General features: G+C 39.8%; 1 protein-coding gene across 6 annotated transcripts in view; it reads right to left on the reverse strand.

Moving 5' to 3' along the window:
* Window positions 1-26,522, reverse strand: part of ptpn4b (protein tyrosine phosphatase non-receptor type 4b) — a 36,158-nt gene extending 9,636 nt beyond the window's left edge. For 2 of the 6 annotated variants that reach the window (XM_083550670.1, XM_083550668.1), the window contains exons 1-14: window positions 21,910-22,437; window positions 14,098-14,252; window positions 13,342-13,449; window positions 11,242-11,284; window positions 9,958-10,030; window positions 9,811-9,855; window positions 8,846-8,898; window positions 8,317-8,437; window positions 7,959-8,046; window positions 7,415-7,503; window positions 5,562-5,625; window positions 5,089-5,261; window positions 2,699-2,767; window positions 592-726 (exon numbers count right to left, since the gene is read on the reverse strand). In XM_083550670.1, the coding sequence (XP_083406796.1) occupies window positions 592-726; window positions 2,699-2,767; window positions 5,089-5,261; window positions 5,562-5,625; window positions 7,415-7,503; window positions 7,959-8,046; window positions 8,317-8,437; window positions 8,846-8,898; window positions 9,811-9,855; window positions 9,958-10,030; window positions 11,242-11,284; window positions 13,342-13,449; window positions 14,098-14,235 (1,199 nt within the window). In that variant the 5' untranslated portion in view covers window positions 14,236-14,252; window positions 21,910-22,437. Of the gene's footprint in view, window positions 1-591; window positions 727-2,698; window positions 2,768-5,088; window positions 5,262-5,561; window positions 5,626-7,414; window positions 7,504-7,958; window positions 8,047-8,316; window positions 8,438-8,845; window positions 8,899-9,810; window positions 9,856-9,957; window positions 10,034-11,241; window positions 11,285-13,341; window positions 13,450-14,097; window positions 14,253-21,909; window positions 22,440-22,783; window positions 24,108-24,566; window positions 24,676-24,724; window positions 25,465-25,516 lie in introns of those variants that run through there. The other 4 variants (XM_083550667.1, XM_083550665.1, XM_083550669.1 and 1 more) reach the window with 4 other exon arrangements.
* Between the last annotated feature and the right edge of the window lie 318 nt (window positions 26,523-26,840).

Genomic DNA, 26,840 nt, shown 5'->3' on the forward strand with positions numbered 1-26,840 from the left:
AAGAATGAGAGTGAGAGATGAGCAACAAAAATTCTGGAAACACAAGCAACCTCTATAAAAATAATGAAAAAGCCAAAAAGTGGAGGAAGAAAGGATCTGCTCATGATACACAACATAAAATAACATAGGCTTGGACTTGAATGGACTCTTCTTAGAATTAGACCACCTGGGCCAACTGACCAATCAGAGAAGAAGGACCTTAATAAAAGAGGTAACCAAGAACCCAATTGTGAGTCTGGTTGAGTTTGGCAGTCTGGCAGAGTTACCAGACAGACGGTGTCTCCTCAGGTGGACCTGCGAGCATATTTCAGAGACCGTACATCGAAAAGTGTGTTTTTCTACGTTCAATCAATTGAATGTGGTCCAAATGGATTCCTAACGAAGTGTAGAAACATCTCAAAAGTGATCCAGAAAAATAGGATGCACCCGATCTACATTTTAAACCATATCAGAGTCATTTATACAAGTCTGATATCTCATGAAATATCAGTTTCTTTAGATTTGTTGTTGTGGCGTATGGAAAATAGATTGATGTAAACAAAGTGAAAAAGGGTGTCTGATGGGGGTTCTGCACTGGACATTTGAACTTACTGATTAGGCGATCCGGGCCGTGAGCGGTTGGGCAGGCTCTGGGTCTCCAGTCGTTCATCTGAGAGAGAGTTCCTGCTCACCGTCTCCCAATCTGTCCCACTCACCAGCCTCCTGACCAGTGGCTTGCTGGGTGACCTGGTGGGGGTCACAGATTGAACGAGATGCTGAACCCTAACCTGCATTTGAATGCTTCATTCTGATTGATGCTCGAGGATTTTCCATTCAAAATATAACAATTAGTTTCAAAACAAGTGACAAAACAGAACTTTAAATGGATAATGACATATAAAGGCACCCCCCCGAATACACCGTATTGCTGCAGAGAGCTGATATGAAGCTGGATGCCCATTATCATCATAGTGGCTGTGTGTTTTTGTTTATTTTCGTTTATTGCACTCGGAGTTATTCTCGCTCAATTGTGGATTTCAACCAACACCTAGCACACACTGATAGTATAGAGCTTGTGAATTAATCCTCTATATTGAATTGTATTGTAAAACAGTTCGACTAATCCGATTGGTCGGAGTATATATATATGATTGCACACATATAGTAGATCACAAAAGTGAGTGCACCCCTCACATTTTATCAAATTCTCAAGGGACAATACTGTAGAAATGAAACTCGGATATATTTTAGTAGTCAATGTGCAGTTTGTATAGATTTGCTGTCCAATATACAGCCATTATTGTCTAAAATACCACCAACAAAAGCAAATACACCCTTAGCGATAACAACCACACGTCCTATTCATCAAGTTCATGTTTTTGTCTGCTTGACATATACAAATTTGTGTATCTTGTATTTGAGCAGTTACAATTTGCTGCCAATTTCAACGGATGTTCAAGGTGGCCTGGGCTAAAAGAAGATCTGTGAAATGTAAGGGGTGTACTTACTTTGAGATACTGTATATGTGTGTGATAAGCTTTTCTCACTCCTACCACCAGGCCCATGCTACATGAATTTTGAAAATCTTGAATTCCAAGGCTGAAATCCGGTTTTCACCCACAGGCCATCAGGTGTGTGAATGACACCCACCCAATGCCTCTTCCCCATCACTGATTAATACACACATCTCTCTACAATAATACACACACACATATACGATGCATATATCAAAATTGTCAACACAAAACCTATGTGTCCACACACACACATACTTTAAGGAAACACAAACATGGCCTACTTCAGTTTCTTGCATTTGCTCTCTGATAACTTTTGATTGAAAAATTGAGATCTTCATTAAGATCTTAAATATAGTCACTGGAAAGTTCAAACTGTTCCTTGGGAATGAGGGAAATGTTCTCCGATATCATAAATGATCCCATTGCTATATAAACGTCTATAACCTGTTTTTTTAAGCATTTTTTTAACACATTTATGAACTACAGCCACATTACCGCCTCTGAATCCAGAGACCACAGTGGTGGGATGCAAACTTGCACATCACTTGCATCCCTGGTGCATTTTCACAAGACATTTCCCTCAGACTTCATCTCTGTATTTCAGCTTCTGTTGTCGTTTCACATTAAGCAGTTTCACTTTGTTTGTTTTTTTAGAAAACGAAATCGAGACTTTGATTAAAAAAAACGCTTACTAAGCACCGAAATAACGACTACTGGAAAGAAACCAGACACGAAACCAAGTGAAAATGTACCTGCTGGAAACACAGCGCGAAAGCCTCAGCCGCATCTTGAGTCCCAACATCATTCAACTACGATACACCAAGCAATAACTGCTCTTCAAAAGCCCGGAGGGGAGTGTCAGCGTGTTGCACACAAACACGCAAGAAGTGCAAAACGCGCATGCACCCACCCTGTGGAAGCTTCCTGTGTTAATTCGAAGTGCCTTTTCTTAGAATATTTAACCACACAAGCGCGCACGGAAAACACGCTGAGGGCTGAAGGCGTGTCTCGCCCACAAGCGAGGGCGTTTTACACTACGTTTTTTTTCCCTTTATTTTTATCTATTTTTTTGAGCGATTGATTGACTGCAATCAAAACGAGCGCTGTCCAAATCCCACTCAGGCTTGAGTCACATCAACAGACAGGGTCAAGGAAAATATATGATTGTGATATATTGTAGAACGTTTCATTTAACACGTTACCTGGCGAAGACTCTGTTCTTGACGCCTTGCTCTTTTCCGTATTGGACCGACTGAGCCTCCGTTCTTCCGCTGAGGAGGAAAAAATAAAACCTAGTTGACTTCTTTTTTTTGTACACAATTTGTACCTGCGCATTTTATGTGGATTCGGATGTAAGGATCACCGGGCGGCAACCAAATAAATATGCTTATTTATTGACCTACAAGTGGCTGGGGTGTTTTATATAGTGGGTGATTTGGGGTGGGATTTATTAGGCTGCCATGGAAAGTTTTTTTTTTTTTAAGTTGACGTGTTGGAATCAGGAAAAATGGGCAAGTGAACGTCTAGATGGCTGGATCTCCAAAACAATAAGTCTTCAGGGCCGTATGCAGTTGTTAGTACCTTAAAAACATCACAGTCAAATTGATCAACATGATGCAGGACCACTGATAAACACCTGGCCAAACAAAACAACACAAAAAGTGAGCAAGAACCCAATGGTCAAAACACAACAATCTGGTCCGATACCGGAGAAGAGCCAAAATTGCTAAAAAAGGTCATGATAGAAAGGCGTCAGGAAACATCAAAGCTTGCTGTGTATCTGCAGATTGGTCAAAAAGCGCATGCAGACCCACCAAAAGATCTTACAATGGGAATGTGAGCACCAGAACTGGACCATGGTGCTTTGGAGCCAGGCCTGGTCTGATAAATCACGTTCTTTTACATCAGGTGGTCAACCCGGGTGTGTGTTCCACGCTTACTTTGGGAAGAGACGACATCAGGAACTCAGGAAATCCCAGCACAACTTTAAAAAGAAGGTGAGCTTAAGGAGGCAGTGCGATGGTCTGGGTGATGTTCTGCTGGCGAAACCATTTGTTGCCTAAACCATGGGTTGCCTAAACGTAGACCTAGTCTTGACAATGGTATTTCCTCTATCAGTGGGATTCTTCTCCCTGCAATACTTGTTTTAAAGACGAAAATCTTGACCACGATCTGTGGGACGTGCCGGACAAACATCTCTAAACCATAAAGGCCCCAGGACTGAAATGATCTGCTGAGAGTATCTTGTTGCCAGGTATCACAACATTCCTTCGGTAGGAGGATCCAGGTTTTGATAATTCAGCTGAGGTAATATGTACCTGGCACAGAATATTACAAGAATGCAATAAATTCACTACAACCTTAACGTGGTCTGATTCACCATTAAGTCAAATAGCTAGTGGTTAGCCATCAGGGTCAGGAAGGCCTTTTCTCAAAAGTCCATTCTTTTCATTTCATAGCACCTGAGTATAATAAAGTTTCTCTCCAATCATAAACCATTTTGCTTGTTGCGAGTTAAAAGCTCCGAGGTCACCTAGCGGGCGTCCGATTAACATTTTGAAGACTGGCTGGCTTTGATTGGCTCGCAAAACCGCATAGCTGTAGCAAACTGCGCAAGCTCAAATATTTGTCGATTTAATAGCTGTTTTTTCATTCCACAGTGGCTGAGAGAGGACGAACTTTTCAAGCAAATCTGGACATCGCGAGGAAAGGTCAGCCAAAACGGTTCCGAATTGAAAGCTTTGTATTTGTACTTTTGCAATTCTCTTACTTGTAAAATTTGCACCGCCATTTAAAATCCCCAGAAAAACTGGAATGCACAAGAAAAAAACGCACAGAAAACCCAGGGTCATTTAATACGGTTATTGCTTGAGATGATGGCTGTGGCTGCAGTGAAAGAAGACTGGGTTAATGGTGTTCATTGGGTTTCTCGCTTCAGTAATGATATTCATTCTCGCTGTTTGAGATTCCTGTGTGTGATCTCTTATACTGCGTTTCTGTATAATAGTTTATGGTTTCTATAGTCTTGGTGTCACAACGCTGGTATTAAGATCCAATCTGAGATGACTCGTCCATTCTGCTGGGGTTCTTTTGTTCTCTCTCGTGGACTTTCTCTCTCTCACACTCCCTTGTGGTTTCCACTAAGGTTTTAGTCATGGGTGGTCAAAACCTTGATTCTATTGTCAACAAAATCATTTTGTGTGGATTTGGATTTTTTTCTTGCAAGATCCAAACATGACCCATGACCCAGTTGGAACTTCTTGCCAGAGAGATTTTCTTCTGCATTTTCCTGGTACTTCATGGAGTTTATAAGGCATTAAATCCTTAGTATAGCCTTATAGTGTTATATCTACTGAATCCTTCTCAGACAGATGGATTTCTACACAGTATCTGGTGTCTTGTAAAACTGTGTGTGTGAAAACTGCAGTTTCTATCTACCCTACTTGGGGTAAAGTTGGGAGTAGATCTACTTGGAAGGCATGGCAGCAAAAAGAAATTAGTTTTATTGTAAATTCTGAAATGTGGTGATTTCAAACCATGGAGATCTTAAAGAACGTTACAGCTTTACAGATACAACAGGGTTCTATCTCACCAGTAACGGAACTTCGATCCGAGAGTGAAGTAGTGTGCGAAGAAGTTCTTTTGGGGCGGTAAAGGCCGCTCCAGCCGGAAGAAAGTGTGGTGCTCAACGCAGGCCTTCCACATGTTCTTACATGCTCTGTAGTTTGCCATGCTGAAGGCCAACAGGGTCTCCCTGCTCCTAGTCTGAGGAAAAGACGAAATGAAAATATGAATAAATTCCAAACTAAACTGGATTAAGAGTCAAACGTGGGAAAAAAATGATTCATTATGGGTAAACTGGGTTGAAACCAAATTGGAAAACAGACGTTGGACAGTATATGCTTAATATTTATATATATATATGCCATAGGTAGCTATAAATTAAAAACCCATCTTGTCCATTCATAAACATGGTACTGTCCAGAATTTTCATAACAATGCTTTATAACACATGAAAAAAAATAAATAAATAAACGTTCAATCAATGTGAGGAAAATCTCTTACCGATTCTTTTCGTAGCTGGATGAAAAACTGTCTTGATTTGAAAGATATTTTGACAATTTTTACCCTAAGAATGTGAGAAGAAAAAAAAACCATATAGAATATAATTTGACTCTTCAAATTACAAAAAAAAAAATGCGAATGAAGATAATATATAGACAAATAGAGTCTAGTGACAACTTCACTTGAAATCTCACACTGTTCTTTATATAGGACAAAAGTTTGGGGACACCTGCTTATAAGATTTTTTTTTTTCCCACTAGATTTTGTGGAGATTTTGACTCATTCCACCACAAGGGTGTTAGTTGTCAGTGTTCCAATTCATCATATTGAATAAGAGGTTAAGATCAGAGCTCTATAGCAGACCATCTTAGCAGACCATCACTCCAACTCATCTTAACCATATGTTCATGAAGTTGGTTTGTGCACAGGTTTGAGTCTCAAGTGAAGGGATAAATTCATGTCACCACATCCTTCACCCAAGTAGAAGTACAAATACTGATGTTTTAAAATACTCTGGTAAAAGTTGAAGTGAAGAAGTTTGGGCTCTGACATGTACTTAAGTAAAAAGTTGCCTTAACTACTTCCTGTTTTAGGGTCACGCTGGTAACCGATTAATATATGAATATTACGGCTGTCAATCGATTCAAATGTTCAACCGCGATTAATCGCACGATCGTCGCAAGTTGACTGCGTAATCGCATCACCTTAATGTATACTTTTCAAGTTTTTCAATACACTAATTGTAACATCATAATTATATATTTATTTCACTTAAAACCGCTCCCTTTCTTATTATTTAATATTTAATTTATTACATTTTTTAAATATTCATTTCTTTTGAGACGTCATATTTCTATAGTTATTTGTTCCTTTTTTGTGTGGTTGTTTTAATAGATAAATATGGTACGTGGCTCCTTTAAGAATTATGTTCCGGTTCCGGTTGCTTTCCCTCAGTTAGCGGTTAGCGCTGCTGAGGAGAGGTCAATGCTAAAATTGTCAGGAAAGGCAATGTTTAGTGATTAAAAACAATTTTCAGGTTTTTTTTTTATTTTATATATCTGAGTAATTTAAGGATGTTGTGAATACGTGTTGCGGCGAAAGGTTTTCATTTGGCGTTTAAACGAATTTGCGTCAACGCGTTCATTTTGACAGCCCTAAATTAATACCAAAGGATTTCAAATTTTGTTTCATCAATGTATCCAGGCTGAAGATCCACCATATAGAACACAAGAAAGACAAACAAACAGACAAGAAAGGAAAAATGATGATGTTCAGGTGATCAGTCATGTTTACATCGATGACTCCCTCCGTCTCATCCACGTTAGACTTCTTGTTGCCTTCTGCTTTGGAAATAGTTAGGCTTGTAAACTAGCCTACGTCTGTGGTGTGTGAGAGCCAGGAAATGATACACCAGTGGTAGATTAAAAAAAGCCACGCAATGACAAGAAATAGGTTGATGGGCGGAAAACATGGGCAGTGAGGAAAAAATATTGACATTTCACCTAAAGATTACAACTAAAGAGGCTGATTTGATAAGAAGTAGAAAGTACAGATATCCGTGCCAAAAATTAAATGAGTGAAAGTTAATAGTTGTTTGAAAGATAAATAATGAAGTATTGATAATAGAAAAATCTACTTAAGTACACTAACAAAGTATTTGTACTTCATTACTTCAGTAACAGTTTGACAAGAAAAGCACTTTCGTCAGGAAAAGTCAGGTGTCCCTAAACATTTTGTCCATATTGTCTACCTATAGCACAAGAATGAGTCCCGCCCCCAAGTCATTGTATACATCATAGCATTATATCCTTAAAACATGTTCGGATTTCGACTTCACAATGATCAGTACTCACCATGGGAAGTGGTTGACCCGTACCCTGTTTCTATAAACGCAGATCCCAGCAGCCATCACTCCAATGTGGACCTCAGCGTTGCTCGGGTCCTGTTAGGTACAGTTCGGTTCGCATCAGGAAAGCGTTGCATCATGAAGCTTGAGAATTTACACTATAATACTGTATGGAAAAGCTAAATTGGCCTCCATTTTATCGTCTGCAAAACCCTGGGTAGTGAACACAGTTAGGAAACTGAAGGGATTTCATTCGGGAATTTCAAATCTGCTTCATTGAATTTTCTAATTTAATAGATTTCTGAATGTTAGATTGACAGGTTTGCTGTCAAAATGTTTTAATATTTATTAATATTCTGAAGCTCAGTTCGATATTGGGAACGATTTTTATGAGGACCAGCGACACTTTTAGGGACCACCTACACAACTCGTTATATTTCTTTTTTTTTTTCTTTTTTTTCTTTTTTTTTCTTTCTTTTTATACAGGTTAAGTGTGAAAAAAAAAATGTCGACAGAGGGGAGAATGCAGGCAGGAAGGAAGAGTTACTCACTCGAGCATTGTGCAGTTCCACTCCATACAGCTCTAAAGAACTGGCAGAATTCAAGTAGTTAAACTCTGACTGAGCAGGAGTGAGTCCACTGAGAGGGGAAAGAAAAAAAAAAAAGAGAGAGAGAGAGAGAGAGAGAGAGAGAGAAAAGAGAGAGATTATTTGTGCAGTCTGTAGGGAGACTCAATTTCGGCATTTGGAACAATGAGCTGCCTTGTTCTAGCCTGTGTGTGTGTTTGTGTGTACTCAGCTGCTTCCTCCTCCCAGCCCCAAACACCCCCATTTAGTCCAATCACGTTGTCTTTTACAGAATTAGATATCGAGAACTTGCTGTCGTCCAGACTCGTTCCTTGTGGCTTACGTGTGCTGCTGGTGCAGTTTGGCGACCTCCTTCTCGAAATCCTCCGGCGGATTCGGGATGAAGCTGTACTCGGAAAGGTAGTCCGCCGACTGCTCCGATTGGCTGTGGTCCCCCAACTCGGCTGCAACACAGAGCGCACATTGTGAACGAGTGTGTGCGTGTGAAAAGAAGAAGAGGGAAGGAAAGAAAAAAAAAGAGCACAATGGCTCCTTTCGCACTCTTAAAATTCTCGAACGGCGCTTCCAATTTGCTAGTGGCCGTGTAAAAGTGGAGCGCTGGGCAAAACGCCAGATTTTAAGGCTTAAGCGTTCGAGCCGTCCCTCATAACCATCGATTTTTTTTTCCACGATTTCCACCATTGTGTTACGTTCAGTTTTGCAATGTAAATTTGCAGACAATGTTTATGAGGGGAAAAAAAAGCTTTGACAATCCGAACTGTTTGTTCATTATTTCACTTAGACCGGCTTTGGATCTTAGGAGGAGTTCAAGGCTGAGGTTTTAAAGCTCCTCAGATAAAATGATTACTCACCCTGAACTGCATAAGAGGCCAAGACTGCCGCTGCATTCTGGGGACACGGTAACCTAAAAGCACCAAGAGGACACGTGTCACATCGTATTCACGATCAATTAACAGCTGTATGATGTACACACACGTCTCCACTTAGATCATTTCGAATTCCATAATATTCTGGGACGAATTTTTGACTATAGAATTGTCACCATGGCTACAAAGAAAGACCACACCATGAAAACCCCCCATTTTTTCTTGCGATCCAGATCACCCCAGAGCAGTTCAATCGGATTTATGTGCGGTGACTGGGCTTTGACTCATCGTCTTGAACGGCGTTCCAATGAGCTGCAGTCCAGATGGAATTGCATGGTGGGGAAATATGAATTGGTGGCCATGTTGGTTTAGTTTTCCTTTTACATTCCGAAATAAGTCTCCAACCTTCCCTGCTCTGAAACAACCCCAAACCATTGTCAAGCTTCCACCTCCATGTTTGACTGTGGGGTTGAGGGGTCTGCTAACATCATCTCCCCTGTTCTCCGTCTTACACAAGTTCTTCTGTTAGAGCCAAAATGTCAAATTTGTATGGTCAAATTTCCAGTCATTTACCGTCAGATTTTTGTGTTATATATATTATTTTGCATTAAACAAAAGGAATTGCAAACGATTGCAAACATTTAACACGTACTATATAGGAAAAATTTAAATTTTTCTTTCTTTCATTAGTATTAATTAAAATGTATAGTTTTTATTTTAAAAGAAACAGTAGGAATCTTGAATTACTAACAACTGATTCTATCAGCAGCACTATGGGGTCGCTTGTAGGGGTTTTATTGAGTGTCGTTTTTTAAGGATTATATAGGATTATTTAGAGATTAGCTGGTTGAAGGAGATTTTATCGGCCTCTGATCAAATCTCTGAAATCTCAGCCTTCCTATCACTCAAACGATTATTTCGTTTGTAAGGAAATTCACAATTCTACTTACTTTCCACTCTGGATGTCCTGCTTCAACTGCAAAAAGTACAGGTACCTGGAAATAAAAATAGAATACATAAAAAATTTGAAGCATAATAAAATTTGAGCTTTGGAGAACTTGGCAAGTTTTGAATTTCATGAGATTAAAAAGTGGCACCTTGTGTACTCCTCTTGAAGTTTGCTCGGATCACTTACGAAAAACTTCACCCGAAAACTTATATTGTTAACTCCTACTGGGGAGAGAAAAAAAAGAAACAGTGAAATTCCTCTAGGAAATTATGGGGATTATATACAATTTAAAAGCTTTCAACGGAGATAAAAGTCCACGACTGCAGGTTACATTAATGAATAATTTATTTGGCCCATTTTTAGTCGAGTAAGCAACCAATCATATATTTGGAAACAATATATATATATATGCGATGTAACGGTACACAAAATTCACAGATCAGGACGTACCTCTGTTTTTAATTCACGGTTCGGTAAAACTTCGCTAAGGTTGGGGGGAATAAATGCGAAATATAAAATAGCTTGGTTTATTTTTTTTATTAACGCAGTTTATTATTAGCATTTGTGTACATCAACAGTTAACGTTTTTGAAAAATTGTTCAATACAATGCCTGATTTCTATATTTTATCAAAAATAATATATACTAACATTAAATAATTTTTTTTTTTAATTAACTCAATACACTATAATATTGATTAAATGGAGTAATACATTTAATTGATTAAATAAAATAAAATGAATGGAAAAAATGTATTATATTTGTTAAACCCCATGTGGGTAATACAGATGTTCTGATACAACTTCTACTTATTACAGCATACTTTAATAAATGTCTCCATTCCTTCTATATTTTATTTATTCATACCCTCCATATGCGGAATGGTCAGGATTTTTTCCTTTTAAGAGAAATTCTTGAAACAAAAATTTCGCACAAAATCCGAGTTTTACAATGCGATACAATAGCCACAGTGACACTGTGCTAACTCTTGTTTCTTTTATTTATTTATTATTTATCATTATACACCTGGCATTGTTGTGTATGGTTTCAAGTTCAATAATAAATAATAATAAAAAAACAACAACAGTGACATTGTAGCCAAAATGCGAGACGGAGACTAAACAAACTTCGTGAGGTAACTCGGATTTTAACTATGTTCCGCACCTGAAAAGGCTTGCATTCGATGCACGTGTCCCGAAACAGATACGTGTACCGCTATACCCCTAATATATATATATATATATATATATATATATATATATATATATATATATATATAGATTTTTCAATTGAATTTTGTTGGTTAGTAGATCACATTAAAGGATTTCTCTTTTTCAACTTTTTTTTGTTTCAAGTTTTATCTTGAAAGATGTGTGTGAGACTTCTTTAAATCCAACAAAGGATTTAACGAATGAAAAAGAACTTTCACCTACTTTTCAGCTGTTTCCTTATGGGTTTGCTGGGATCCAGCCACCTCTAGAAACAATACAACAAAAGGAAGTTGTTATAACAGAGGGTTTTTTTTTTTTTTTTGCTGGGAATCGCAAATCAGCAACAAGAATGAATAAATAAATCATTTCTTACGGTTGAGCAGTGTGTGAAATACGAAGTAAAACATTTATCGCTCCTAAATAACATTTAACAAACCAGTGACCCAGGACTACGAGTGGTCAATGTGTGTGTGTGTGTGTGTGTGTGTGTGTGTGTGTGTGTGTGTGTGTGTGTGTGTGTGTGTGTGTGTGTGTATGTGTAGATCTATCTGTCCTTTCATTTATCCATGTCTCAAACTTATTTTTAACACAATTGAGTCCCCAAATGCTGTTGGAATAAAATCCACTCTTCTGGGAAGGTGTTCCACTAGATGTTGGAGTGAGCTTGTGGAGATTTGTGCTCATTCATCCACAAGGGTTTTTAGTAAAGTCAGATACTGTTGTAGGTGAGGTGAGGAGGCCTGGGGTGCAGTCAGCGTTCACATTGATCACGTTCAATAAGAATGAGGTCAGAGTTGTATAGCAGGGGATCTTTTACTCCAACCCCATGTAAAGCATATTCCTCACTGAGCTGGCTTTGTGCAAAGAGGTATTGTCATGCTGGAACAGGTTTGGCTCTTCTAGTTCAAGTGAAGAGACCTACTACTTTATAGTAAGAGTTTGTGGAAGAACTATATAAGGCTGAACAAGTCAGGTGTCCCGATCATTTTGTCCATATATCATTTTGCTATAGTTGGACTTTCACAGCCGGGAATAAATCACAGCAACACCAACCAAACGTTTTTTTTGTTTAAGGCTAGATCTCTGATCAGAAGGTCATGAGATTGAATCCTAGCATCACCAAGCCCCAAATGCTGGGGCGCCTGAGCAAGACCTATTCCCTTCATAGTTGTATAAATTAAATACACCTTAGAGGAGGTGGTGGCTTAGTTATTATGGTATTGGACTTTGGCTTTGAAGGTTGTGAGTTCAAATCCCAGCCACACCAAGCTGCCACTTCTGGGCCCCTGAGCAAGGCTCTGTATAAGGGCGTCTGCCAAATGCTGTAAATGCAAACGAATGCAGGGATTAATGTTTTACCTGGCAACAAACAACTGGCTTCTTATTTTTTATAAAACAACCACTCAGGAAAAGATGTTTTGAAAAAGATGGAACTGTCAACTTCGATTTCGAATGTTTTCGATTTGACAGTAGAACTTGATGCTCGGCGATGCTTAATAGCGAAACCAAAAGCATTTCCCCACACACAATGAGAAGAATTTACAGAACTGGAACTAAACAGCTGTATGGCCACAAACATGCAACTTGTTACTCAGTCTAGTGGGGGAGGGGGGGATGACTTCAGATTGCAAGAAAAAAATAAAGCCATAAAGCTTAGACTTTCAAGCAATGGAAAAAAAAACATGTGCTCTGATATGACCAGATTTATCCTATTCTACTGTACAAGCCTCTGGAGGCCCTGTTAAGATCTGGGGTTGCTTCAGGTGGCCGTATTTCAGCTCAGCAACAATAAAATGCGGCAATAAAATGCGCCAAGGGATTTTCCAAGATGACGATGCCAAGATTGTCTGTGAAAGAGTGGTTTTGGGATCACGAGGAGGCATTTCCACAGAGCTGGTGAAAGTGGTTGGGACTCTCCTGTCCTCAATACCGCAATCTTGTGGTAAAAAATGCAAGAAAATGTCACTGTAATTAGAAACGAATGATGTTGAGTGAGTTTGGAGCCCCAGTTTCGCAAAACCATTCTTGGGGCCCTTAAACAAGGCCCTTAACCCTCTGTGCTCCAGGGGCTGACAAATCTCCCATTTAGAAAGCATGGATGTCTGTGACAGAATTCACCCTCAGAATTCAATCCTTTTGGTGTCTCTAAATTTATTATCATATCTACCCTTTTTTTCCATTCAACAAACTTTTTGTTTGTTTTTTTCTGCCACAATTCATTTATCCGTTTGTGTGTGAACAACTTTTTAAAATTGCATGTGTCTGTGTGTGTGTGTGTGTGTGTGTGTGTGTGTGTGTGTGTGTGTGTTTTCTACAGCTTGCCTGGCTGTCCGAGGAGTCTTCGGTGACCTGCAGTCCGAAATAGTCTTGCTCTGTGAGTTCCAGATGTTTAAACACTGCAGCCAGTAAGACCTGACCCTGATCCTGCTTCTGCAGAGGACAAAAAAAGTACAAATTCTTTTTTAGTCAATGCAGCAGCCGCTGAAAGTTTTTGCAAGTTCGAGATGCGAGTGGAGTGAGACACGAAAAAGCTACAATGCATACTAATCTACATTAATTTATTCTAATGTATGCTAATGTGTGCACTTTGGCTCACTGACCACAATGGTGGGTTGGGGTGGGGGGGTTTTTGCTCCGTTTGCTAATAGGACACAAGGGTAAAAAAAAAAAAAATCTGCTCTGTGTGTGTGTGTGTGTGTGAGACCATAATGGCAGTGGGACGAGCTGTATTGAATAACATAAAGGGGATATTGTTATCAGCTAATTTATGCAGGTGTCCAAATGAACCAATCGTGTGGCAGCGGATTTAAACTAAATAAATAAACAAACAAACGAACATGAGATCTTTTGTCTTATATTCATCTTATCTCAAACGTTAATCTCATCATCGGTGTATAGCAAAAAAACTAAAGACTTGTTGTTCCAATACTTTTGGAGGAGACCAGACATATGAGAATCTGGCAGGATTTTGCTGATATCTCTGTGTGTGTGTGTGTGTGTGTGTGTGTGTGTGTGTGTGTGTGTGTGTGTGTGTGTGTGTGTGTGTGTCTGTGTGTGTGTGTGTGCTCGTTGACTTACGTTAACTCTGAATTCTTGCACCGTGTTGTCCAGCAGCAAAACGTTACACACCACCTGTGAGCTCGGTCTGTCTCGTACCACTTCAGACTCTCCCTCATCGGAGCTTCGGCCAGCAGGCAACCGGAAGCGTGCTGTCATTACTGTCCCCGCACCGTCTGCCAAAGACATACACAACCTCCATGAGTGCGTACGAGACAACATACGCCCTGGATACACAATGGAACATAGTTGGTCCCCAATCATTTACCACAAAGTCGAATGAAATTTCCCATGAAAATTAACTTGGAGACTCGAACATGCCACAAAGCCAGCACCATGTTCATATGCTTTATATGGTTTGGAGTGAAAGATCTCCTGCTATAGAGCTCCAACTCTATTGAACATGCTGAATTGGAACGCTGACTGAACCTGACTTTAAAATCTAGTCTATCTTCCAAAAGACTGGAGCTTATTCTAATGGCAAATGGGGACTAAATGTTGAATTGGATGTTCAAAAAGAAATCATTCACAAATCTTATGGTCAGGTGTCCACAAATTTTCGGTTATAATATCATTCATTCATTCATTTTCTCCCGCTTATCTGTAATCTGTAATTCTAAGCAGACCCCCGCCTTCGACTGCTGCCCAATCCTCACAGCACCGTCCCTTACGTTCCCTCCTGCAGGTGGTGAGCCCACGGGAAGGCGGTTATAATATATTACATAATAATATATTACAATGTAAACCAAAAGCACAAAACTTCCCTGTCAATCGGAGTGACACTAGTGACATGCATTGAAAGTGAAACAAAAAGAAACGCAGTTGCATCCAAAATAAAAAAAAAGACACTTCAATAGACAGCACGTCATCAGTGATTCGCCTGTAGAGGCCGCTCTCGTCGTATATAACGCAACCCGGAAAAACTATCGATATGGATTTTCACAGGTAGTTCCAGCAATTAACAATCGGTCAAATTCTAATAGCGAATCACGGGCGTTTGTCAGCTCAAATATGTAGTAGAGGGTAGATAGCGCTTTCCTCCATGATTATTATGCTGTTTTCTGACACATTGTATGCTTTTTCATGTGTCTTCATGTGTCTGTATTGATAGAAATCCAAAATCCAATTTCCGTAATCGCAATTACGCTAAGGACACTCCGGTCGTTTATATTCAGTGATGTTGCATAAAAATGAAAAGAATAAATCCCTTTGGGTTCTGGAAAATAGTCAATATCATAGCCCTAATGGTAATTCGCCTTCGGGTCAGGCCACGTCACACATACTTGTCGCTGATTATTGGACTGTAACAGCATATTAAAAAAAAGGTTTTAAGCCTCAATATGCTCTAAGATTACCACAGTCCTGTAGTTCATCAGGCTTTACGCACAATTTTCTACTTCCTTCTTGTGTATTTCTGAGTCAGACATGTATTCAAGCCCCACACCGTATTTCCACCATTCTTTATGACGAAGCTGAAACTATCACTGCGGGAAGAAACAGAGATGAGCCATGGCATCAACCTACGCGCTCTCGCAGAGCACTGCATCACTCGGTTTCTCTGAAAACCCTTAGTTTTCTGTAGTTTCTACATGGAAGCATATGTGGGTTATAAACCTCTCCGGAACACATTGAGCATCCCAGACCATTTCTTTTCTTCATTTCATCTTCATTTCATAATCACACTCTTGATATCACCCAAATGAGGATGGGTTCCGCTATTGAGTCTGGTTCCTTTTAAGGTTTCCTCCTTATAACATCCAAGGGAGTTTTTCCTCGTCACAGTCGCCACGGCTGCTCATCACCTTAACTGTTAAATTCTGTAAAGCTGCTTTGAGACAATGTCTGTTGTGAAGCATGCTATGGAAATAAACTTGACATGATTTCTTTTCTACTGACATCAGCAATATTCTGATTTTCTGTATTTGTAGTTATTTACTGTATGCAGTTATACAGTATTATAAGTTATTATAAACTTTTCACACCCTACTGTATTTCGCAAGCAGGCACCTGTTTAAGATAACCCGGTCGTTTCGTTTTTGAATTATACTAAAACAAAAATAATTATAACAGAAAGAAAAATACAATTTCCAAATGTAAAGACTTTGTTTTTCTACAATAAATAATTTAAATATATAACAATTCTAAATAAATAAACTAACAAGGTGCATAGTTGGATTTAATGGATTAAATGGAATCGAAGATTTATGTAATTAATAAATAATAATTTGTAATAAATGTAATAAATAATAATAATTTGCGATATTTATGCATTAATCTTTTCAACAGAACAAAAAGGAATTATTTATAAGTTTCTGAGGTATGTATTTTCCCTCTCTGACAAGCTTCTGAGGTACCAACAATCCCCTTCGGCTCTTGGGACCTGCCTGGTTCTTTGCTGAAGATGAGTCCGCCTTTTGAGTCCGGTTCCTCTCAAGGTTTGTTCCTCATGCCATCTCAGAGAATTTTTCCTTAGCCACTCAAGAACCATGAGAATAGATTTGGAATTGCAATTAATATAAACAGCTTTCTATACTGGTTTAGGTCTGCAAAGGTGGACATTCGTGGTCATCCTGATGAAGAGAGGTTTCCTTTTAATTCTCATCTCAAGAGTTTTTCTTTGCCCCTGTCGCCACTGGCTCCCTCACTAGGGATAAACTTGTTGGGACTAATTTAAGGTGCTAAATATATAGTCACGTTCTATAACCTGCTTTGGGACCAATATTCAGTCTTAAAATCTCCATACAAATAAAATTCAATTATATTGAATGTATTTTTTTTTCTAATCCGTCACAAGGAATCAGAAACGCTCCAGTCTTATATAATGACATGATAATTGCTTGAGTCACCCTTTTGGCATCAATACCACATTGTTAACGCATATGTGAGTGCTGACTCACATATACTGTATGTGTGTTTGTAATTAGCTAGCTAGGTAGGTAGGCTAAATGCCATTTAGCCGCCGAGAGTAGATGGCAAAAGTTTACAGACACCTACGTATCCAAACTTTTCTCCATACAATACCACACATTTCTTGTCAATCATGGGATTCCTTTATTTCCAAAAGAGGTAAAACACTGAAAGGCTGATTTAATTCTTGGGTTAATTTTATTGGGTTTTTAGAAGGTCTAACTTGGATACACTCTGTTAGTATTTGGTTAATTCGGTCAGCATTGTGGGCCTCTCTGTGAACTGAACTGAAAAAGCATGTCTTAATACATTTTTGGTCAAATTCAGGTCAGGGTTTTGTAACAGCCATTCCGATACAACCACTTTACCGGTTAATGTATGCTTGTGATATTTGTCCTTCAGCTTCTGAAAGATCCAGTTGTGACCAGATTGTAAATTTTCAAGCTGATGTCTTGTTACTCGTGTTACTATCCATTCCTACTAATGTTCGAATCTGTTTTCTGTTCGCCAGTCCATTTTAGAGCAGAACACCTCAGATGATGCTACCACCACCATGTTTCACAGTTGATGGAACGGGGTTTTTTGGTGTAAAGCTTCACTCCATTACGGCAAAGCAGCTCAAATCATCAAACCAAGTATGTTTTCATACACAGGAATTTCTCATCATGTGAGTACCCAACCTGTAGTTAATTAGCTTGCACAACCCGCTGATACTCCGCAGTGCCATAGTGTTTTACATGGTGAGAATTTAGTTAGCTGAAATATACAGTATGTTGAGGTTCTACAATGCAGGCATTAATACTTAAATCAAGCAAGTGCACTGTTATTTCTATCAGTTTGTATAAGTGGGAATTTTTGCATCAAAACCCAAAGCCATTTAGGTTTAACAGCTTAATAATCATTACATAATGGGTTCCTCTCCAGAAATAGTAACCACTGGATTTATGACCGACAAAGAGTACACTCGCGTTCGTAAGGCCAATCGCAGACAAAAGAAAGCAAGGCATTACCGATAAAATTACAGAACCCTTTGCGATGACGTTTAGAGACACAGGAGCTCGGTTTACTAGGTCCCTGAACATTCGAAAAAATCTCAGCAGCCCTCATTTGTATGCACAGGGATCCTCAGGACTGCATCCTAACCCCGAAAAGAAGCTCTACAGCAGTGAATGTGATGGCAGAAGTTCAACAGTTAGTGTTCATTGCGATACCAAATATGAGAGAAAATTACAGAAAATGCAGGACAAAAACATGAAAGGTGACGTCAAATGTTGTCACTGTGCATTAGCAATATCTTATGTTTTAGTAAATGACATTTAATTATAACTATATATAACTATTTATATTCAGATAAATATATATATATATATATATATATATATATATATATATATATATATATATATATATATATATATATATATATATATACATTAAAACTATAATTGTATTATAACTATATAACTATAATTAAATAAATACAATTTTCGCATATCTGTGGTAAAAGTTACTAATTTTATGTTTGAATCTCGAATCCTAAATGGATCTTGTGCTTGTTAATTTAGTAAAAAACTCTGTAGGTTTTCCAGTTTAAATTATATTACAAGTATAATCCTTTAAAAAAAATTTTGACCGTGAACTATCCATAAAACTACCCACGAAGAAACCCCTTTGTCAAGGACGCTTCCAGGAATTTTCCAAGAATCATCAAGAAAACGAATGAGGTTAGACACGTCTGTGCACAAATCTCCTTCTGAGAACGTGGATTTGATATATTCCCAGCACGCACGCAACGAGCAAAGGTCGGCCGGGGTCAGAAGTGTGTTCTTAACCTGTCCAGAAATAACTTACCAGAGGCTCTTTCAAAGCTGGGATAACAGTGTCGACAAGATGACGAGCTTTTCTTTAAGCAGTTTTCAGGAGAAAGATCAGATATCTAGATCACATGTACTATTCATCGCTATAGCTGTTTAAGCTGAATCTCATGCTATTGCAACCTTGTAATTAGAAAAATTAAAATATAAGCAGTAATAATTGGTATGAAACTGTCATTTAGATTCAGAAAACCCAGCACAAAAACAGAGCTGTTTCGAAATACTGGAATTACACTGAAGGTGGTTTGATTTCCAGGCTTATGTCATGGAAGCAATGTTTCAGATCATAACTAGGCATGTGCCAAAAAAACACAACTAAATTAGTGACATGGACACTTCAAATTTATTTTGCTCTGGCTCTAATGCACTTAGTACCTGTCCATTATCCCCAACTAACCATGCAACTTTGCAGTACCCTCACTACCTATTCAATACCCATCTTAGACCTGCATAAGCTTCACTACACCTACAGTCCCCTTGCAAGCACTGCATTACCCAGACTACACCTGCATTGGCCTCTTTACTGCTACAGTGTCCTACCTACCGCTGCCATAGCCTTCTACTGTGCAATTCCCATAATATTACTACACTCCATACATCTGCAATACCAACACTAACCCTACCATATACTCACTACCCCTGTAATACCCATAATATCTTTTCAGCCCCCTGCAATACGGCACTGCACCTTCACTGTCCTCTCAACTGCTACAATACCATTACAATCCTCACAAATCCCTCATTACACCCAAAATGCCAACACTATCCTCCCTACCGTTGCATTATTACCCCTTACTAACCCCTGCAACACCCTCACCACTCTCTGCAACAACCATACCATCCCCTGCGACACCCTCAATACCGCCCTGCAACAACCCTACTACCCGCTGCACTACCCCATGCAATACCCTCACTATCGCCTGCAACACAATCACTAACCTTTCAATACCCACACTTCCCCCTTACTACCCTTACTTCGATACCCACACTACCCCCGTACACTACCCTAACTTCATTACCCACACTACAGTACCCCCTGCAACACCCTTAATACCGCCCTGCAACAACCCTACTACCCGCTGCAATACCCTCACTATCTCCTGCAACACAATCACTTACCCTTTAATACCCACACTACCCCCTGCACTACCCTAACTTTAGTACCCACACTACAGTACCTCCTGCAATGCCCACACTACCCCCTGCAACACCATCACTAACCCTTAAATACCCTCACTAACCGCTGCAACACCCACACTGCCCCCTGCAGCACCTTTACTACCCCCTGCAAATCCCACACTACACCCTACAATAGCCTCACTGTCCCCTGCAACACCCTCACAACAGTACCCCCTGGAATACTCTAATTACCCCATGCAAGACCCTCACCATACCCTACAACACCCTCACAACCTCCTGCACTACCCACAACCTCCTGCACTACCCACACTACCCTTTGCAACACCCTCACTGACCCTTCAATACCCACACTACTGCCTCCTGCAAGCTGTATAGATGCTACATTTTTTAATGGATCTAGCATTCTTTAAAAAGCTAGCTCTTCATACTTGCCATTCTACTACTCCATCCAAAAGTCATGTTCGCAGGATTGGCGCGGGAACAGAGCATTAAGAGGAATAATGCGTCATGAAGCCCATGCAAAAATCCAAAGACTGCAATGACAGGAACAAGTAAACATGTGGTTTTGTACTGAAACACTGAACCCCAGGACAAAAAAGGCTGGGCGATTACTGCAAAATATTGTGACAGGCCTAATTAAAGCGTGTCAATACCGCATTCTGTTCCTTTGGCATATCGTTTCCTGTTACAGGCAACTCTTCTATGGAGCTCTTCTAAATAAAACAACAGGAGGTCACACTGGGTGACCTTTCAGGAGCCATGAAGGGATCTCCTACCAATAAGGCGATGCCAAATTGTATTCCAGAATTTCTCTCTATATAAATATATGTATGAAAAAGAAAAAAACAAACGTTGTTAAAGGTCTCACTACAAACAGGCAGCCATCTTGGATTTCTTACATATTTGAACTATCCAGTGCTGACAAAATTGTTCGGTTTCTCTCGTCACAAATTTTGTGCCTTCAACATCCTGGTGGTGAACTTTCCCGCTATTCCGAGTGTTCCGAATCGAGCAGCACCAAAGAAAAGGGAAACCTGCGTAGGGTTGCAAAATTCCAGGAAAATATTCAAGACTGGAAATTTGACATGGGAATTTATAGCAGAATTGCACACTTACTGCGGGGCTAAAGAGGCCACACCCCCCCCACTGTGCATTCATCCATAACACACACCATTTCGTGAATCAAAATAACGTCAGATAAATGTCCATCTTGGCGAGTATTCATGTCAAATTACATAAATTACATGTTTCTATATTTATGTTTGTATATGATACGGTTTATATACATTTCTAATTAATTCCTGACAAGTTTCCAACCTGTCCAAATTTCCCCAGATAAAGTTCCCATGGAAGGTTTCCGGAATTGGACCAAATATTTGCTGGACCTTTGCAACCCCAAATCTAATCGCTAATGCGATTAATACTGGGCACTGTGTAGCAGTAGTGTTGCAATAACTGATTACTATTTTAATCTGTCCTGGTACGACCCTGTGTGCCTAACAGCAAATTGTGGCAGGTAGTAATCACGCTACTCTTAGATTATAATCTCGTTCTATTCGAGAGTGTGTGTGTGTGTGTGTGAGTGTGTGCTGCAAGAAAAAATCCCTCAGGTGCCATAAGAAGCTACACACAGATCTTTGAATCCTTAGGGATCCCCCATATGACTGTACCATGTGTCCTCTAACCCCTCCTTATTCGCCTTTCTCTGAATGAAAGAGAAAAAAAGGGCACACCCAATATATATATATATATATATATATATATATATATATATATATATATATATATATATATATATATATATATATATATGCATCAGGATGTCATTAAATATTCCATAGTGCACAATATATCCGAGCATCCATCCTCTGTGCATACACACATACACACACACGCGCACACACGCCCCTACCTTCCTAACAATAGGTATCTCACAGCAACATTGCTTACTTCCTGCCTCCCCTACAGCGACCCAGGGGACGTCGAATCGTCGGTTTGCTTGCAAGCAGGTAGTCACGTCAATCTATTCCCAAACTCCTAGGACCCTAGTCTTCCCGAACACCGAAGACGGAATGGGCAGGTGCTGCAGGAGAGTGCGCACCTAGACAGAAGAGCCGAGCGAGGTGATGTCATCCATTCAGCTGAAAAAGAGGCGTGCATCTCTCATCCCAGTGCTGCTCGGATTCTCAGACACCCACAGTACCGCCGGTCCAACCGGACACTCGTTTAACTCGGAAGGATATTTAATCCTTGGGTGCATTTGCATATATCTTGGTGTATGTGTGAGTGTGTGTGTGAGTGTGTGTGTGCGTGTGTGTGTGTGTGTGTGTTGGCATGCAAGGACGCACAGCGTTACATAATGTACAGAGTGAGGAAATCTGCTGTTGGCCAGGATCTGAGGACTGTGTCATCCATAAGAATCATTTCATGATGATGTAATGTGGCATACGGGCATGCATACAGAAAGACAAGACACAGAGAGAGAGAGAGAGAGAGAGAGAGAGAGAGAGAGAAGGGGGGGGGTGCACCTTGCAACCAATCATTTTTTTTGTGCAGAGATACTGATTCATGCAACATGACAAAAAAATCGTTCAGGATTTATTTCTTCATTCATTCATTCATGCATTCATCCATTTTGTAAAAAAATAAAAAAATAAAAAAAGAGGAAAAAATGTGTGTGTGTGTGTGTGTGTGTGTGTGTGTGTGTGTGTGTGTGTGTGTGTGTGTGTGTGTTGGGGGGGGGGGGGGGGTCTGATTCATGCAAAGGCAGGGAAAGCAGTGCTCACCGTCATATACAGGTCCGAGAGAGTCCAGATGATGATGATGATGATGGTTGTGGATGTTGTGTTCATCCGCTGCACAACCGAAAAAGCCCCATTTCGATCTCCTGTAGATGAGCGCCAGCAAGGCTTGACACGCGCGCGCCAGCGCACAGCACGGACGCGCGCACACGTCCAAAAAGACAGGAATAAATCCCTCGTTTCGCCTTTAAAGAAAAAAAAAATGATATGTATATTTATATATATATAATTTTTTTTTTTTTTTACGCCGACACGTTCGTCGCTTTTTTTTTTTTTTGCCACGTCAAATGCTTGATTGTGAATCCCGTTTCACCCCCGAAGCCTCCGGCCGGTGTTCGCACCACAGCCGAGCCGCAGCGGCGGCGGCAGCGCGGAGCATCATGGCGCAGGAACGCCCGACGCGCTGACAGCGGAGCGAAGAGGGGGCGGGGCTTAAAGCATGGACGGGGCGTGGCTTCCAGTAGCCCATAAGAACGAATAAGCAGTCACGGGTCGTGCGTTTTACACCTCCAGACCTTCAGTGGTGTCCTACCTTAATCAATCCACCTCCTTCATACCATCAAGAAGACACCAGGGCTTTAGAATGCATCATGGAGAAACTGCGTCACACGCAGGAATCTAAATCTCTAAAATGAATCCCAATGAATACAATTCAACAAGTCTCCTTTTACTGTAGCCACAGCTGCACCATACCTGTCAACATCTGGTTTCCTATAATCCGCCAGATCTCGAAGCAGGTGTGTGTGTGTGTGTGTGTGTGTGCGTGCGGGTGTCGGGTTGTAATACTTTAGTACATACATAATAAATAATTGCGGAAAATAATAATAATTTGACTTATTCATGTTTCTTTTACTTTTTTGTTATTTTAATTGTGATTATTATTATTATTTAACACACTGCACTGTGGAACATGTTTTAAATTCAATTACATTTGAATATTCTACATAACATTAACATGGTGTGTTTACAGTATAATATTATATAATATAATATAATCAGTGCGACACACTTTACCCAAAGGCGTGGGTGTTGTCCACATGGCTTTGAGATAGGAAATTAAATTTGAGTGGCTTATTGCTTCAAGATCCACCAATGGATTCCTTACTTAGACCGTACATAGTTTTTGTTTCATTTTCTTTCTCTTTGCATGAGATAGATTTCTTTCGGCTTCTCCCGTTAGGGGTCATCACAGCGGATCATCCGCACGTTTGATTTGGCACATGTTTTTACGCTGGATGCCCTTCCTAACGCAACCCTTCCCATTTATCCGTGCTTGGGACCGGCACTAAGAGTGGCTGGGGTTGGTTTCCTGACCGGGGATCGAACCCGGGCCGCAGCGGTGAGAGCGTTGCCTCCTAACCTTGCGCTTTAAAATTCTCCTAATTTCTTGCGCTTTGCATGAATATATTTTATTTCTTGATAAAAATTTTTTTAGCTGCTGTTCCCCCTTAATTAAATGCACAATTGATATTCTTTCTATAGGGGGCAGTCTTTTTTTAAGACATTAAATGGCTTTAATTAGAATGTTGACCATACATGAGATGTTTGTATTTTATTTACACATGATCTGGCTTCATAATGCAACACTACTACAAATCATACTACAGATTTATTAGGAGGCCTAAAGAGACAATCTGTCCCTCAGTAATTTTTGTTTTTTTTTTAGCTTTTACTGCTGCATCATTGAGAGCATCCTGACTAACTTCATCATAGTGTGGTATGGCAGCTTCACAATTTGTGACTGGAAAAAAGCTGCACAAGGCAACACTAGAACCCAACTACCTGTAATTTTGGATTTTACCACAGTAGGAGTCTGCACTGGGAACACATCATTAGGGACCCCCAGCCCAGTCACAAACTGTTCAACCTTCCTCTATCTAGGAGGATATACAGGACCATTTGCACCAGAAACAGCAGGTTCAGGACCGTTTTTTTACTGGTAAACAACATTTAGTGATGGTGAACAGAAATGTAGTTTCGGTAGCCAGACATGTTACTAAAAATGGCGCATTATCACAAGTTGTCCACTAGTGGCCTCTAGAGGTGACAATAATCTACATGCAAGCATCTTTAAATCTCTGAACGCAAAAAACAAACAAAATGACCAAAAAGAAACAATGTTAAATTAATGAGTAATCACGACAGTGGTCCCTGGGACCAGATATAAAAAAGTGGGAGCTTTCAAGAATAGGCTTGACCAACAAGATTGTCATAAACCTTTATGTGTTGAAGACTTGAAGTATTTTTCAAAGAAGTTATATTGTGTGGGAGCAATACCTTATCAGAGAGCATTGGTTACCATAGACACGTCTCTCACCAAATTTGGGACTTTTGAGCACTTTTGCTCCTTGAGTGGGCTAACTGATGACTAGCTTCACTGACAAGCAACACGCTTCCAATATTTTAGCACAATGGGGCGAGTGGACACACTGTCTGGAACTTGATCTCCTACCTCAGTAAAGGTTTTAATATGATGGAGTAAGCAAAGAGTGAAATAAGAATTATTATTGGCACAGCAGGAAGTCAGGTTCTCTGTAATGCTGTAATTACAATGTCTCTTGAAATATTTGCGAACGTACAGAAACATTTTTAAACACGAAAACCTGAAATGAAGTTATCTATCTATCTATCTATCTATCTATCTATCTATCTATCTATCTATCTATCTATCTATCTATCTATCTATCTATCTATCTATCTATCTATCTATCTATCTACACTATATGAAGAGAGGTCGGTAAACACCTTGCTAGAAGATTAAGTTTTTTAACAATCCATTCCACTTCTAGTCACCATTTGCTATTATAATAACCTCCACTATTCTGGGAAGATGTTCTACTAGATGTTCTGAATGTGCTTGTGGAGATTTGTGTGCATTCCACCACAAGAGTGTTAGTAAAGTCAGATACTTGTTTAGGTGAAGACTGGGGTGCAGTCAATGGCCCAATACATCCCAAAGGTGTTCAGTAGGGTTGAAGTCAGAGCTCTATAGCAGGAGATCTTCCACTCCAACCCATGTAAAGCATATCTTCATGGAGCTTGCTTTGTGCACAGGGGCATTGTCATGCTGGTTCGGGTCTCCTAGTAGATCCAAAGACGTCCTATACAAGTGTGTGCCTCCTTTGTGGTAACAGTTTGGGGAAGAACCACATAAAGCTTGGCCGACTCTATGAAGTTCTTCTCATATCACCTGGGTTTCCTCTGGGTCCTCCATTTTTCTTCCACCCCCAAAAAACCTACCAGTAAGTGGATTGTTTAAGATAAGTTGCTTGTATACATGCGAACAGCTTTGTAAATGTGTGTGTTCTGTGATGGCCTGGTCTTTTAGCTTGAGTGTACAGTATTCCTGTCCCCCGCAGTGTTCCCAGGATATGCTCTGGATCTACCACAACCCTGCATAGTATAAAGTGCCTACTAAGTGAGTGGGTGAATACCAGTAAGTCGTGATTAGGTATCTATTTATGTAAAAAAAAATAAAATCTATATAACACAAGGATGAAAAGTATGTGGTAAGGATGTAAGGATAGCATTACTAATACTATGTTTAAGACCAAGCCCTACACATTGAACATGCATCAAATAGAGATTGAATTCATGTGCAGAGGCACGGATGTTTTAAATGCATGCATTAAAATGCCTTTAAGGATGCAATTTAAAGAGACAGCGCTGATTAACTAAACAGCTACCAATTAGTACTCCTTCTAATACCATAGCATGCAATGCCTTGGAGCCATTTAAAGCCACAATAGCTTCCAATGGGGTATGTGGGGTATGGGATGAGTGTAGGCTATGAATAGAAAGGCTAGAAGATTTATGGAGAATGAGCAGGTACTGTAATGTCTAATAGTCTTCGTTCGTTCGGTTGACGGCAAGCTATTTACGTGCTTAGTTATCTTTACAGGGGCCGCTGGAGCTAAACGTACCTGTCTTGTTCTCAGCTGGAAAGTGGGACACTCATTTCTTTTTCTATTTTGTGAGTAAAAGCACCGAAATGCATCCACTATTTCCTTTAAATTTCGTCACATTTGTCACACAAATCTCC

This window comes from Silurus aristotelis (genome assembly GCF_946808225.1).
Source record: "Silurus aristotelis genome assembly, chromosome: 9".
In the NCBI taxonomy this organism is placed as follows: Eukaryota; Metazoa; Chordata; class Actinopteri; order Siluriformes; family Siluridae; genus Silurus; species Silurus aristotelis.